The sequence below is a fragment of the Euprymna scolopes genome, chromosome 17 (assembly GCF_053919585.1).
Source record: "Euprymna scolopes isolate OS-2025 chromosome 17, ASM5391958v1, whole genome shotgun sequence".
In the NCBI taxonomy this organism is placed as follows: Eukaryota; Metazoa; Mollusca; class Cephalopoda; order Sepiida; family Sepiolidae; genus Euprymna; species Euprymna scolopes.
The window spans coordinates 3,510,390-3,525,746 of record NC_136498.1 but is presented as its reverse complement, the minus strand read 5'-3'; the positions used below and the strand labels follow the sequence as shown (position 1 = coordinate 3,525,746).

Here is a 15,357-nt window from a genome sequence, read left to right as displayed (position 1 = left end):
AAATTGGACAAGGGGAGCTGGTCCCCCCCCCACCCCCACCAACATCTTGAGAAAATAAAAATAAAAGTGTTCCGGTACTAAATGAAATACTATCCCGCAGTCAAAGTTGACCTCATTAAGTCATTAAAACGCGCACCTGCCAAATCTAAGTAATTAAATAAATTCAAACGTGTTTCCGTTAGTATCTCTCAGTGGCCCAATGGTTAACGTCGCACGCTTTTTTTTTCACACTTTAATTTCCAACTTTCGCCTCAAGGGTTCGGGTTCAATCCTCATACTCACCTACTAAAACTTATCCCCCCCTCCCCCCCGCGGAGTTTTGATTTACCCAAAACCACACGCACCTCCAAACACCCAGGCAATGCCGGGTACCCCTGCTAGTTAAATATATTTCTCATTCTGTGGAATTCCCATCGGTCCTACTAGTTTTTTTTTTTTTACATAGGCATCACCACATTATCAAGGCCAAGAGGCCACTAAAGGATAAGGGTTAAAGTTAACAACCAAGATTGAAGTGTCTTTCAAATATTACTCCTACTGTCGGATATTTATTAGTAACACTGATGTCTTATTTTCAGTATACTGTGAAAATTTCAAGTGGAAAGATACAATCAATTTTATCTATTATTCAGTTTTTTTTAATAATTAGTCATTACAACCAACGCAAAGGTTTTATAAGAAATTAACCTCTGATATAGCTTCGTTTTTGAATATCATTTTAATAATGCTATATGATGTGTTGTAATGGTGTGAGAAAGGAATTCATAGTAATTTCGACGTGGAGCAGTTCGTCACTAGAAAAAGAAGTCAGCGAAATTTTACATAAAAAAGGGGAATATTTAAAAGAAACCGAACAAAAAAGAACATGGTCTACCAAGATATGCTGGCCTGAAATAATAAATTAAAGATTGTCTCTTACAATATTATTTTATTATTTGTATTGAACTATATAACACAATATTACTTTGTATTTATTAGTACGTATTAATTTATCTCATTTGGGTCAGTTTTACATTTAAAATACAATTACACGAGTTTAATTCTAAAAAACAAAAATGTTTTAAATTTAAGGTTTAAGGGCATTTAAAAAGAAATTGAAATTTGAGGAATCGTGCTTAATTGGTATTTAATGACGATGGATTGAATTCAATGTAAATCTGAAATATTTGAATTTTCGCATGGGAAGTTGTATGCATTAGAAAAATAACTTTAAAATACAGTTAATGGAGTTATAATAATATTAGCAAATATATGTTCCCTCTGGTCATATTTTTGCAAGTCTGGTGAATGATTATATGCTACACTCGCTGTGCTAAAGAGGAGGTAATATGACGGATGAACACCCCCCCCCCGTCATAAAAAGGAGAACTTAAATATCTGATATAACAGAACAGATACAACACCTAGAAAGATGGTATCATAACAGATGAATATATATTAAACTATTCTCTAATAAAAAAGATAAAGCCTGCTAGAATTCATAAGAAATTGAGGATGTGATCATAAACATATACATTATCCTTCCAAAATAGAGGTGGTTCTCCGATAAAAAAAGTTAATGCCTGCAATATGGTATCATGGCAACAGAAAAGATATTAAATATATTATATTATCTCCTCATCCAAAGTAGGATGTAATACCTGGGTGGATTACCCTGGTTTCTTAAAAAGTGGAGATAAATCTTGGGAAGACGTTCTTATGACAGCAGAACTGATACAACACTGTTATGAATATCCTTCCTCCAGCAAGCTTTTGCGAGGTTTCTTTGCAAGTTTGATAACACTCTTCAACGTCAAGGAGCTGAATTCATCAGAAAAACTATCAATCTCGTTCCATTGTACGACTGATGAGATGTGGTAGAAAACTCAAAATTTACGTCATAATGGTGAATCAGGATGCGGAACTCCTTGTCTGTCCAAGCGTGAAGTCCTGTGCACCCTTCTCTGCAATCACTGACCCCATCACTTGTGTACTATGGTTTTCTGTTCCTCTTCATATTTTTTTCTTGTTCTGGTCATTTGGTAATTGCTGAGGGTGCGAGCACTAGCTTACAAATATATAAAAAATAACACAAATTCACAAAAGAAAACTGACTCTAACACATTGTGTGTAGATATGTTGTATTCTGTATGTGTGTGTGATATCATCGCAGAAAACGACCCAAACGCTAACATTCATATTTTGGTTGTCTCTCGAGACCATCACTGTTGGTTGATCTATTGGTTGGTCAGTTCACTTCACCTGCTGAAGTTCCGATCTCTCTCAGGGTCTTCCAAGTCATCAACTTGCTAACTGTTTCAACTTGGAAATTATCTGTAAACTAACTCTGACTCCTAAATTTATTGACTCCAAGTCTGAAATTGCAATAGATGATAAGCAGATATGACTCTTCTTCTTAACGCTTCCCAGCTGATGATTCAGAAACAAACCACAGACTCTAAAACCTCTCAAAAGTTAAAAAAATCTCAGCGGTCCTCCATCTTTTTACTAATTTCACTTTCTATACTTTTCATATACCTCCTTTGTTGGAGTCTTTGCTCTGGGCAGGTGGAGGTAAAGTGTTTGTCGTATCACAAGTATTTACAGTGGTAACCAATAGGTGTCACTTATCTCAACGCTAATGAACCATTTTGCTTAGTCGGACCTTATTTGAGATTCATTGAATTCATCGGAAGGAGCTAGTTCAATGCAAAAGGGGATCACATTGGATAACGTTCTGGTTAGAATGTCTTCACCGATTAATACGAGTTTATGAACTTTCTTTAAATTGCTTATGTAAATTCCAAGTTAAAAATATTGTATAAATTTCTAACAATTTGTTTTATAATTATTTTCAGATGTCAGATCTGTCGAGTTCATTAATCTTTGTCGACTTAAAGCTCATGACTTTGAAGTTGTTAAAGTCATCGGCAGAGGAGCTTTTGGTGAAGTTCAGTTGGTATGTATTAATTTTTATGATTAACTTGTTTAAAAATATGTGACTTAGGAATGTTTATATAGTTAAAAACTGTGTGTGTAAATGTTTATATATATATATACATATTTATTTATATATATTTATATATATATATATATATATATTTATATATATTTATATATATATAAATATATATTTATATATAGGGTGTCTCAATAAAATGTACACCCTCTTAAAATCATCTCAAATTGCTATATGAATACATTATGCCACGTTCCCAATAATAAAGAATTGCACTTCCAGGAGGATGAAGAACTTCCCCACTATCATCATGATGTAAGAGCATATCTTGATAAACACTTCCGAAGCAGATGCTTAGGAAGAAGAGGAAAAATTGAGCACTGTCCACACTCACCAGATTTTACCTCCCTCCCATGGATTTTTCTCTTTTTTGTGGTGGGTAGGTGAGGGCATATTAAACACAGCGTTCGGACCACAAGACGAGCTACAATGTGTGAGTTGAAAGCAACCATTGAAAGAAGATATGTCAACATAACAACTAAACTGATTAGGAACGTTTTCAATTCAATCAGTGAACGTTGTCAGCTATTCATGGACCACAATGGACAATAATTTGAACACTTTCTATAATTAGCTGGTTTCTATATTTGTTCAAATATGTAGTATTAAACTTCTCTTTCTTATAATAAATGTTGGTTTTATGGTCATTTAAACAGTGTATACATTTTATTGAGACACCACATATATATATATATATATATAATATATATATACAATTTATATATCATATAATATATATACAATTTATATATCATATAATATATATACAATTTATATATCATATAATATATATACAATATATATATAATATATAGATATATATAATATATAGATATATATAATATATAGATATATATAATATATAGATATATATAATATATAGATATATATATGTATATAATATATACATATATATATTATATATATATATATATATATTATATATATTATATATATTATATATATATATATATATATTATATATATTATATATATTATATATATATTATATATTATATATATTATATATATATTATATATTATATATATTATATATATATATATATATATATATATATATATATATTATATATATTATATATTATATATATTATATATATATATATATATATATTATATATATTATATATATTATATATTATATATATTATATATATATATATATATATTATATATATATATATATATATTATATATATATATATATATATATTATATATTATATATATATATATAATATATATTATATATATATAATATATATTATATATATATATATATATATATATATATTATATATATAATATATATATATATAATGTATATTATATATATATATTGTTTATATATATATTATATATATTATATATTTATATATTATTTTTATATATATACTAGACCACCCGTGACCCGTTGGGTCAGTACGTTATATTAGCTATGGAATTCATGTATGAGCGTGACACTTGTGGCATAAAGAAAATAGTTTTTTTTTACATAACAGAAGCATTTCTATGAAAGTATATTAAAATGAAAAAAGAATATAGATAGATTTCTATGAGTCGTTCTGTTTATTATAATTGTTATTTTTTTTTAAATTACTGTTACTGAATTATAAGTGGTTGGTCATACTTATGCACTGAACAGGTATCATAATCCTTATTATAGTTAAATTCAAATTTTGATATATCATCTTTTAAATGAAATTGTTAGTTGAAAGTACAGAATAATAAAAAAAACACTCTCCACATGTTAATAATGGCTTTTTAAATAGAAAATGAAAATAAAATGTAACTTTTTTCATTTAATTTAAGCAAACATTCAGTACCCATTGTGTAAAGGAAAACACTATTTAATGTAATAGAAATGTGTGCATTTACCGATTCAGCTTTCCGTTTGGAAATGTAAGCAGACGACTTTAAAAAACATGGGAAGAAGAAAAAGAAATTTTTTTGTAATAACGCCCTCTAGTAAAATGGTCTGCATTAGTTAAGGGGGATAACTCTATCCAGTTTTACATCGCTCCCTTTTTCTTTCTCTCACACATACACGTAACTATTTCTCGCGTACGTAACGAAAACAGAGGGAGTAGGAGTGTTGAAATCTATTAGAGGAAAAGTGAGAGGTGTTTTCTTTCCATAAATTGTATAGGGTAATATTTCATATTATTAATAGATTCATAGATAAATAGATTTTATAATATATATTATAATTATCTATGAATCTATGTATTATTTGTATATATAAATAACTATTTGATCAAATTAAATGAAATTGTTTGTATTAAAAGCGATATAAAAATTCCGGAATTGGAATAACGGATTGAAGACGTTGCTATTTACGCATGCGCAACCGGATGTTGAAAACCGGAAATCTGATTGCAAACATACAAGATCCATAGACTTTTAGTATTATATAGATATTATTTATATATATATATATATTATTCATATATATATATATTATATATATATATATATATATATATATAGTTTGTGTTACAACTTTTTTGATGTATGTATGAATTTTTTTATACACACCAGTCAACATTGTCATGTTTTCTTGTCAACAACATAAAATAACGTGGGATTTATTATTCCAAATTACAGAAACCTAAGAGATATAATTTTAGATGTGGCTTACTACATCAAAAGTTTGACTAAAGTTGTGGTTGACATTAATTTATATATACTTTTTAATAATTTTAACAAGATGTATAAATATATTTTACCACATACTTTAGTTAACAGTATGCGCCCACCTTTACTGGGGACAAATGACTTTTTTTGTTTTTTGTAACTCTCCTATTTCAATATCTGTTGGCCAAAACATTGAATTCCTTTTCTCCAGAATTCATGTGATACCCTCACTTCTGTTTCCTTGCTTAGGTCAGGATTTTGAACCGTAATCACTCCATCTTTATTTCTACTTAATCTGCAGCTTTCGTTATGTAATATATCAAAATAAGACCAGATTTTATATAACTTAAGTTTATCAGATTAACAAACTGGTGTGAACATAAATTCTGTGTGTGTGTATATATATATATATATATATATATATATATATATATATATATATAAAGCATTTTGATTGATGGTATTCAACCTGGAAACTCGTACTGGATTGTATTTAATGTGGATTCTGAGTGCTTATTTAATGTATGCGAAGACACACCTGTCAAGGGAACGAATATGATTTCTATGCAACACAAAAGATGACATTTTTTGTGTCTCCCGTTCGATCCACCGATAAGTTGTTGTTTTTTTTTTTTTTTTTTTTTTTTTTTTTTTTTTTTTACTTGGGAGTTACCACTTATCAAGGCCCAAAGGCCACTCGAGGATAAGAGTTAATGAATGTTAGGTGGTGGTGTAGTAATCATTTATGGTGTAAATTGGGTACAATTTGATTATTTATGAGAACCACTTAACAGGAACTTGTTTACATTAGTTTTGAAGGCTACCATGTTGTATTCAACCAGGAAGCATGCCAGCAGAATATTGTTCCAAAGACGGGCAGTTCTGGTAAAGAAGCTTTGTTCATAGAATCTGCATTTACATTTAGGCACAGATAGTGTGTGTTGGTACTGCCTGATATTTTTTATGGAAAAATCGCTCCAGACAAGACATGAAGTCACTTTATATAAATTTTATCTGACTTCCTTTTTTTTTCTTTTTTTTTTTAATAATAATTTTATATTTATTATTTAAATATTACACACTCAACATTTTCATTGTTATCTTATAACTAGCGGGGGTTCCCGGCATTGCCTGGGTGTTTGGAGGTGTGTGTTGAACAAAAAAATAAAAATTGGTAGCAGGCAGGCAAGCTCGAACCAATACTGTGAAGGAGGAAAAAAACATGTAAAAAGAGGATAGTGAATTAAATGAGTTGGTAATTTTGCCTGGGTGGAGGATATTGGCACAAAGACGAAATTAAAAAAAAAAAAAAAAAAAAAAAAAGACAGGTGGGATTGAACTCGAAAATGTAGGGTAATTAGTCTTCCTCGCTAACCATTAAGCCAAAAAAGACATTGAATTCAATGAGTTGGTAATTAACTTAAGAATCATAGGAGTTGGCTGAGGGCTAGTTAAGCTTTCCGCTTTGTCGTATTTATTTGCTTCCCCATGAAAGCAAATTAGATACAAGGTCATTTCTTATGTGGGGGGAGGGGGCAGCTCCCCCACACGTTGGCAGTATCCAAATAAATAGTAATTGTCTCAGTATGAAGGGTTTCCCCTACATTGACCAATTGCAGAACAGATACTACCCGGTTGGAAGGCCAGGCAGTTGCGTTTGCTTTGATTAGTTTCGCTTTATTTATACAAAAAAGACAAACAAACACTCAAAACGAGAGAATTTTTTAAACTCTATCAAAAAAAAAGATAGATGATGTCCGTTTGCGAATCTGAGATATTATGATCTGGGAAGTATAAGAAACCGACGCAAGAACCTCGATGCAAAAAGACTTTCGTGGGCATGCACAAACACTCGCTAACCGTTACGCCAAAGAGGACGGTGAATTTATTGAGTTGGAAATTAAGTTACAAATCATAGGAGTCGGCGCAGAAATGAAAGTGGCTTTTAAATGTGGCTAACAGCCAGTTAAGCGTTCCACTTTCTGTCGTGGTATTTATTTGCTTCCCCACAAGGTCGTTTATAAAGTGGAGGGAAAACCAGTCCCCCCCCCCAGCATAGATGTCAATGAATGATTTTAGTATGTGTTTTGGGAGATCATTGAGCATAGATGTCAATGAATGATTTTAGTATGTGTTTTGGGAGATCATTGATGTAGATCAGGAAGAGAGTTGGGCCCAGTATGGACCCCTGAGAGACACCAGCATTAATACTGTGGGCCTCTGATTTCTGCCCATCAACCACTACTCTTATGAGCCCATCAGAGAGAAATTATTTAATGATTGAGAAATCTACCGCAGATGTGCTGACGGTTATATCCCACAGGATTAGTGAATCTCTTGACAAAGGCTTCCTTTCTAGGGCAATTGCTCTTGACATATCAAAGGCCTTCGACAAGGTATGGCATAAGGGTCTACTTCACAAGATTTCCAGCTACGGTATAACTGGAAATGTTTTCTCAATCATTAAATACTTTCTCTCCGATAGGCTCATAAGAGTAGTGGTAGATGGACAAAAATCGGAGGCCTGCAATATAAATGCTGGAGTCCCTCAGGGGTCAATCCTAGGCCCAACTCTCTTCCTGATCTACATCAATGACCTCCCTAAACACATACTTAAATCATTCGTTGACATCTATGCTGATGACACGACCATCTACGGCAACACATCAAAGGCTGTAAATGACAAAGTTCTCTCTGATTCTCTCTCCTCTGATCTCGAGCGCGTGGTTCAGTGGAGGAAGATGTGGCTGGTTACCTTTTAATGCATCTAAAACCAGACTCCTATCCTTACATCATCAACGCTCTGATCCCTATCTGGCATCAATTGTGATGAATGGCTCTCGTCTGGGAGAGGCCCCGAGTTTTGACAAGCTTCTGGGTTTGACCTTTACTCCTGATCTGAAATGGAACACGTACATCAAGTCTGTTGCCAAGGTCGCTGGAAATATGGTGGGATCCTTCTACCGCCCCAGAAGATATCTCACTATTGATGCAATTCTCTATCTATATAAAAGCCAAGTATGTCCAAGGATGGAATACTGTTGCCATATCTGGGCAGGAGCTGCTAAAAACAGCCTATCCTGCTTTGACAGAGTACAAAATAGATTTCGTGGCTTAGTGGGGGATGCCCTTTTCTCTACCCTGCAACCTCTCTCCCACAGAAGAGACGTTGCGAGCCTATCCTTGTTTTATCGTTATTATTTCCATGGCAGGTGCTCGTCTGAACCCCAATCTCTGGTCCCTCCCTCGCCAATCTTTCACGAAAAACACCCGTCTAGCTGAATCCACTGTGAAAAATTTCCCCTACTCTATATCTGTGCCTAAATCAAAACGCGGATTCCATGAACAAAGCTTCTTTCTTAGAACTGTACACCTGTGGAACTCTGTTCCGTCTGCCTGCTTCCCACCAGACTACAACTTGGATTTCTTCAAGTCCAATGTTAACAAAGTCCTAATGAACCGCCCCCTTAAGTAGACACTTCATTAAATCTCCACACTAACGTAATGTACTTGCAATAACCCTTATCCCTGAGTGGCTTCCGGGCCTTGATAAGTGGTGATCACTGTGTAAAAAAAAAAAAAACAAAAAAAAAAAAACATATTCCATGCCCGTGGCTATCTTGGGGGTCAGATTTAGATGTTAAGTTAGAGTATCCTTTAATTATGAACTTATCTACGGAGGTGGTCGGCCCTATTCCAGTTTCGCTTAGAAAGAATGTCAGGTTTCATCTCCTGTAATTGGGTTTCAACCTCTGAAAGGTTAGAACGTAGACCCCTGATGTTGGAGAAGGAGACATGGTAGTAGGGGTCTACGTAGGAGGATGGGGTTCTAGGTTTATTCGTGTTTTCTGTTTTGAGATATTTCATGTTGAGGATTTGTGGAACAGGTCAGCATACTTGGTTAGAGCAGAACAGAGAGGGAAAGTAGGAGAGGAAAGACGGGAAAATTTTTTTTTTTTTTTAAAATAAGTAATGCTTTCTATTTTTTTATTCTGCCTGAATGGGTCAGAGGGGATTGCAAAGTAGATTGTTATGACTGAACTTCTGCATTCATGACCTGAAATTTTTATCACTCTGTTGCAGATATTTACGGTGTGAGACTCTAAGAAAGCAACACCTGTCATGGATGTGCATCAGAAATAGAGATGTGTCATTGAATTCCTGACAAAAGAGCATTGTGAATGGTACTATGTAGAAAAATAAATTCTGGAGCATGGAAGGTCACTCGTTTTAATGGTATCACTCCAGTTTTCTTAGCTCTTCAACTTTTTTAGTTTAAAAAAAAAAATATAAGGCTCCACTTTTGGAATGAGTCACCATCAACATAGCCTTGAGCCCCTAAGGGGCATAGGCCATCTACAACTCTGTAGATGCTTTTGTAGCGACCGAGTTCTTTTTATGGGGTGAGGGTGCTGGCCCCACACCCAACCTTCTCAGAAGGTACATACAGCGCTTAGCCTTCCCAAATTGTCGCCCACTTGCTTAACTTCGGTGATCTGGCGAGAACCAGTGTGTCAACGCTATTGTGCCGTACATGTGTGTGTGTATAAATTCAAATATATTGATAACATGAATTAAAAAAAAAAAAAAAAAAAAATTTTTTTTTTTTTTTTTTAAAGTGCACAATATGTGAGCTTATGTTAGCTAACTTAATCAACTTGCTATACCATTTTTGAAGTTGGTTACTTGAAAACAAAATTTAAAATAATAAACATTCCATAAGTTTCTAATAAACACAACTAAAATTTCATATAAATCAAGGATACTGATACAGATTTTCAGTTAGTCAAAATCTGCTTTTAGGTTGGCTTTTTTCAAAAAAAAAAAAAAAAGCAAAAAATTCTAAGATGGCAGAATGCTTATCCAATCAGAAGGCGAGAGAAACAAGAAAATTGTAAATTGATTAAATCATAAATTGACCCTTATCAAGAATCAAAGAAAAGGAGTGACCACCACTAGCATTCAGACTTTTTTTTATGGGGAATTTTACATATTTTTCTTAGATATTTATCACTGATTTGAACAATCTTGAATTTGCTCCGACTTTATATTCTTGCTTTCATTAGACAGATAATTGTACATGTGCTTTATTGATTTTTTTTTAAAATTATTTTGTGAAAAAAAATCATAGTTTTTAAACATTGTTAATTTTTGTTTGTTTTGTTATTTTAAAAATGTTTCAATATTTTTTGTAGGTTCGGCACGTGACATCAGGGAAAGTATTTGCCATGAAACTTCTCAGTAAATATGAAATGGTAAGCTCATTGATTTATGTTTATAGTCGTGTCATTCATGTGTCTGAATTTTTTAGATGAGGATTGATAATTCATATTACGAAAAGAATATCTTTTTAATTTCCAAGTTTTTTTTAAATCTTTTTTATATGGAAATTATTAAAATTAAAAAAAAAAATGACCTAATTTATTGATGCATGTATATTTATTGACAGATGTATATTTATTTTGACTCAACATGATTTGTTGCATATCTGTCAATCAGGAATGCAAGTTCTCTCTGCTTTTTAGCAGAATTTTTATTTTTCTTACTAAAAAAAAATTCCGCTTTTTAAATAAAGCCAAATTGCTAGAACTTTGCATCCTGATTGCTCAATTTGGTTCAAGTAACTTTCTCTTTTTCCTTTCTTTAACTTAATCTTCCTTTTTTTTTCTGTTCCTCTTCCTCTCTCCATGTTTTTTCTTGCAACTAAAATTCATCATACAAAAGATTAAAAAGAAATGATGAAAGAGCAAAATGAAAACTATCAAAACAAAACGTGCAATATGTGTAGCGTGAAGTACATTTGCAGCTTTTCCAAAATTGTATTCCGTTGATGCCAAAGCAATATCGTTTTCTTACATATGTTACTTTTAGATATGATTTCTGAATTCATTGATATATATATACATGTATATATATATCTCATTTTGAAGCGCGTTTTTCACTCTATTGACTCATGTTATTCATTACCGTTCTCAAGCTCTTCATTCATTTTTTGAAGACTTTTCGACAGCATGGACAAAATTCTAATCTGCAAGATTTTCTTGTTCTAGTTCAAACTAGGCCGAAAAGCTGCTGAGATATCAATGATGCATTTAGCCCATTAACCACTGTGTCACAATGGTGGTTCAAACAATTTCGCAATGGTGACGAGAGCCTAAAAGATGAAGACCGTCGCAGCACGCTGACTGTGGTTGATAACGAACATTTGAAAGCCTTAATTGAAGCCGGTTCTCGCAAAACCACACAAAAAGTTGCTGTTGAACTCAAGGTTGATCACTCAACAGTCGTTTGCAGTTTAAAGCAAATAAGGAAGTCAAAAAGTTGGATCAATGGGTGCCGCATGAATTGAACGATAATCAAAAAAGTTGAGGTGTTTTCTACACTCCTTCTGCACAACAAAAACAACCTTGAGCGGATTGTGACGTATGATGAGAAGTGGATACAAAAAAAAATAATTGTGACCGTTTGGTGATCTGCAGCCGGTCTCATCCATCGCAGCTTCTTGAATCCAGGCGAAACGATTATGGCGGAGAAGTACTGCCAACAAATTGGCGAAATGCACCAGAAGCTCCAACGTATGTGTCCAAGATTGGTCAATATGAAGCGACCAATTCTCCTTCATGACAACGCTTGCCCACATGTTGCTCAACTGCCCTTGTGTCTCGTTGGCAAAAATGTGTCGAATCTAATGGTTCTTATTTTGCTGAATAAAGTTTGTTATGAAAGGAGCTATGATCTTTTGAAGTTTAATGTCAAAAAGCAACATTATTTTTGCACCAATAATAATAATAAACAGTTTTTTTTAAAAAAATATTTAGAATTTTAAAGTTATTTTGTTATGTATGATCTTCATATTTCGTCGGTTAGATTGATTTGACTAAGATATAACGTTTTTAGTAAAAAAAGGCTTTCTCATCGAAATTCATGCACAAATCTATTTTATATCAAAATTATACTATTTTGATATCAAGACAATTTTTTTTTTTTTTTCAAATCTTTCAATAATTACAATATTTTTCCAACTATAGGTGAAGGGGGAGAAAAACCTTTCTATATTAAAAACAAGATATAACATATGTACTCATCACAGAATGAAAATATATTCCACAAATGTAAATTGATGAAGTAGCTTTCTGTTTTAAATAGAATTCATCTTTTTACAATTTTGAGTGATGAAAATGAATTTTACAAAAAAAAAAAAAACAAACAAAAACTGAAATTCGAATCCTCTCCTTGATTATTCAAGATGGCTACTCCACCCTTGCTCTTTCATAAAATTTGACTTTTTTAGTTTAAGAAAAAAAAAACTCAATTGATAAAAACTTTAATTCAAACACGCTGTCTTTTTTTTTTCTTTTTGTATTTTTTTTCTTCTTTTTTTGTGGTGAAAATTCATTAAAAACCTTAAATGTGATTTAAAAAAAAATTTTTTTTTTATCAACTGTGGATTTAATGAATGAAAAAATCATGAAATCTGACTTGGCTCACGAGAAAAACTTTTGTATCAAATGTTTTCTTTTCTGAAGAATCTGTTAAGGAATAGCATAAGGAAGCGATGAATTATGAGAAAGGGGAGAGGTCTTGTGAATATTTTTTTGACTGAAGCCGACTAAAAAGATTAGTAACATGTGTTAATAAATAAGAAAAGATAAAAAAAAAACTGTTGTCAAATTCCCATCTATTGAAAAAAAAAGAAAATAATCTTTGTAGATACCTGTGACAGAATGAAAAACTCATATTCTAGTGATCACATAAATGGGAAATCCTATGATGTAACATTGAACTTTCTTGCTTTGTTTTTTCAAGATGGCTATGCAAGACCTTCCCTATTCACTTACTCATAAAATTTGATATTCTTAGTTAAAAAATAAAATTACTTTATCAATTTACTTGATTTTTGGAATACAAGATTTTCATTGTCACAGGTACATCATACAGATTTTTTTTTTTTAATATAAGGGGTATTCTGGACAAGCATCTAAAATTCCTGAAGGTTTATTTATTTTTAATTATTTATTTATTAGCTTAACTGCAGAATTGTAATAAGCAAATCATTTTCTCTAGAATTTTCAAAATATTTCAAAAGAAAGTAAATTTATCAAGTTTTTCTTGAATTTTTTTGTTTTGTTTTATTCCTTCAGATCAAACGTTCAGATTCAGCTTTCTTCTGGGAAGAAAGAGAAATCATGGCAAATGCTAACAGTGATTGGATTGTGCAAGTAAGTTTAATTTTAATATTCATGCAAGGTTTTATTGTAATATTATCCTCATATATAATATTTTGATTGCAGAAATTCTCCTCTGGACCAAATTACCATAGGTTTGCAACAGCAGATTCCACATACAAATTTATTCCGTCTAGACTATTAGCAACTATGTAACTTTAGAACAGTATTTTAAAAACATTTAGTCATTAGGATAAAATGTAGGATTTTATTATAGGAGCAACACCATTACTATTGCAACCATCTTTAGAGGAAGTTTTCCCTCTAAATATCAAGTCCTCCTACTGCTCCCAGTCATCACTTAGAGGAATTCTGCACTTTGAATAGATATGAGATTTCACCCTTCGTAACTTGATCATTAACACATAGACATACCATTAGCTTTCCCTTTTCCAACTCATAATGTCTCCCTAGCCATATTCCACTCAATCTGATTAACCGCTCATACAGACACTTAAACACTGTTAATCTTAATTACTGGAACAAGGGTGCCCAACTAAACAAATATATATATGCCTTTTTTCATCTTTGCTTGCACGTCCAGAACAATCACAGAAAATGTAAACATAGCAATGGTTTGGGAATGTAAATCTGCACAATATCCGTACGCTTCAGTTTTAACGTAAATTTCGCTTTCTGTTTTGAATGAATATCAACACTGCACACATTAGCTTTTTTCTGGTTTTGTTTGTTTTTTTCGCCACTGCACACGCTTACTGTTTTTTTTTTTGGGGGGGGAGGGTTACATTAGCTCCACCTTCTGACTATGCGGATTATTTTATTTATTTTTTTTTTTTACATTAGCTCCACCTCCACAATTTTCTTTAAAATGACTTTTATAGGTTTCCAACTATACTGAATAATAAAATGTCAATATTTTGCAGAGACAATTAGTTTTTTGAGATATAAAAACCTGGATTATGCACTGTAATTCACAGACCGCCAGGTTTGTACGCACGCACGATAAATAAATCTACTTCTCTCCTACCGACACTGCCAATCTCCAATTTTTTAAAAATATAGCAATATATACTCCAAAACCCGTTCTTAACATACAAAGGTTGGGGGTGTCTATTCCAAAAGCCGATGTCAACATCAGTGATAAAAATGGGAGCCTCTCTGACGGTGAGATGGCAGAAGCCACAAAGAACACACTTGCTCCCGAAAATGTAAAAATCTTCCAAAGTTTTCTAAACCCTAACCCGCAAACTTCTGTCAGGTCATCATAAAGAACATGCATGACTTGTGTGTGCCCTGCTGAATGAACTACGAAAGGAGAAAAAAGCTTCGAAATGAACACCTGAATGTCGAGCTGCATTTAAAGAATCAAGGATAATCTTACATCGGAACGGTTTCTTACGCACTATAATAGTGACCCAATGCTGAAAATAATAGTGACCTAATGCTGAAAATAATAGTGACCCAATGCTGAAAATAATAGTGACCTAATGCTGAAAATAATAGTGACCCAATGCTG

The 15,357-nt window shown here is 32.4% G+C and overlaps 1 protein-coding gene across 1 annotated transcript in view; it reads left to right on the top strand.

The window, feature by feature from the left end:
* The window catches only part of LOC145296653 (rho-associated protein kinase 2-like), a 407,811-nt gene that overhangs the window by 256,500 nt on the left and 135,954 nt on the right, over positions 1–15,357 (top strand). The window contains exons 3-5 of the mRNA XM_080142590.1: positions 2,838–2,938; positions 10,851–10,910; positions 13,797–13,874. Of these exons, the coding sequence (XP_079998716.1) occupies positions 2,838–2,938; positions 10,851–10,910; positions 13,797–13,874 (239 nt within the window). The remainder of the gene's footprint in view (positions 1–2,837; positions 2,939–10,850; positions 10,911–13,796; positions 13,875–15,357) is intronic.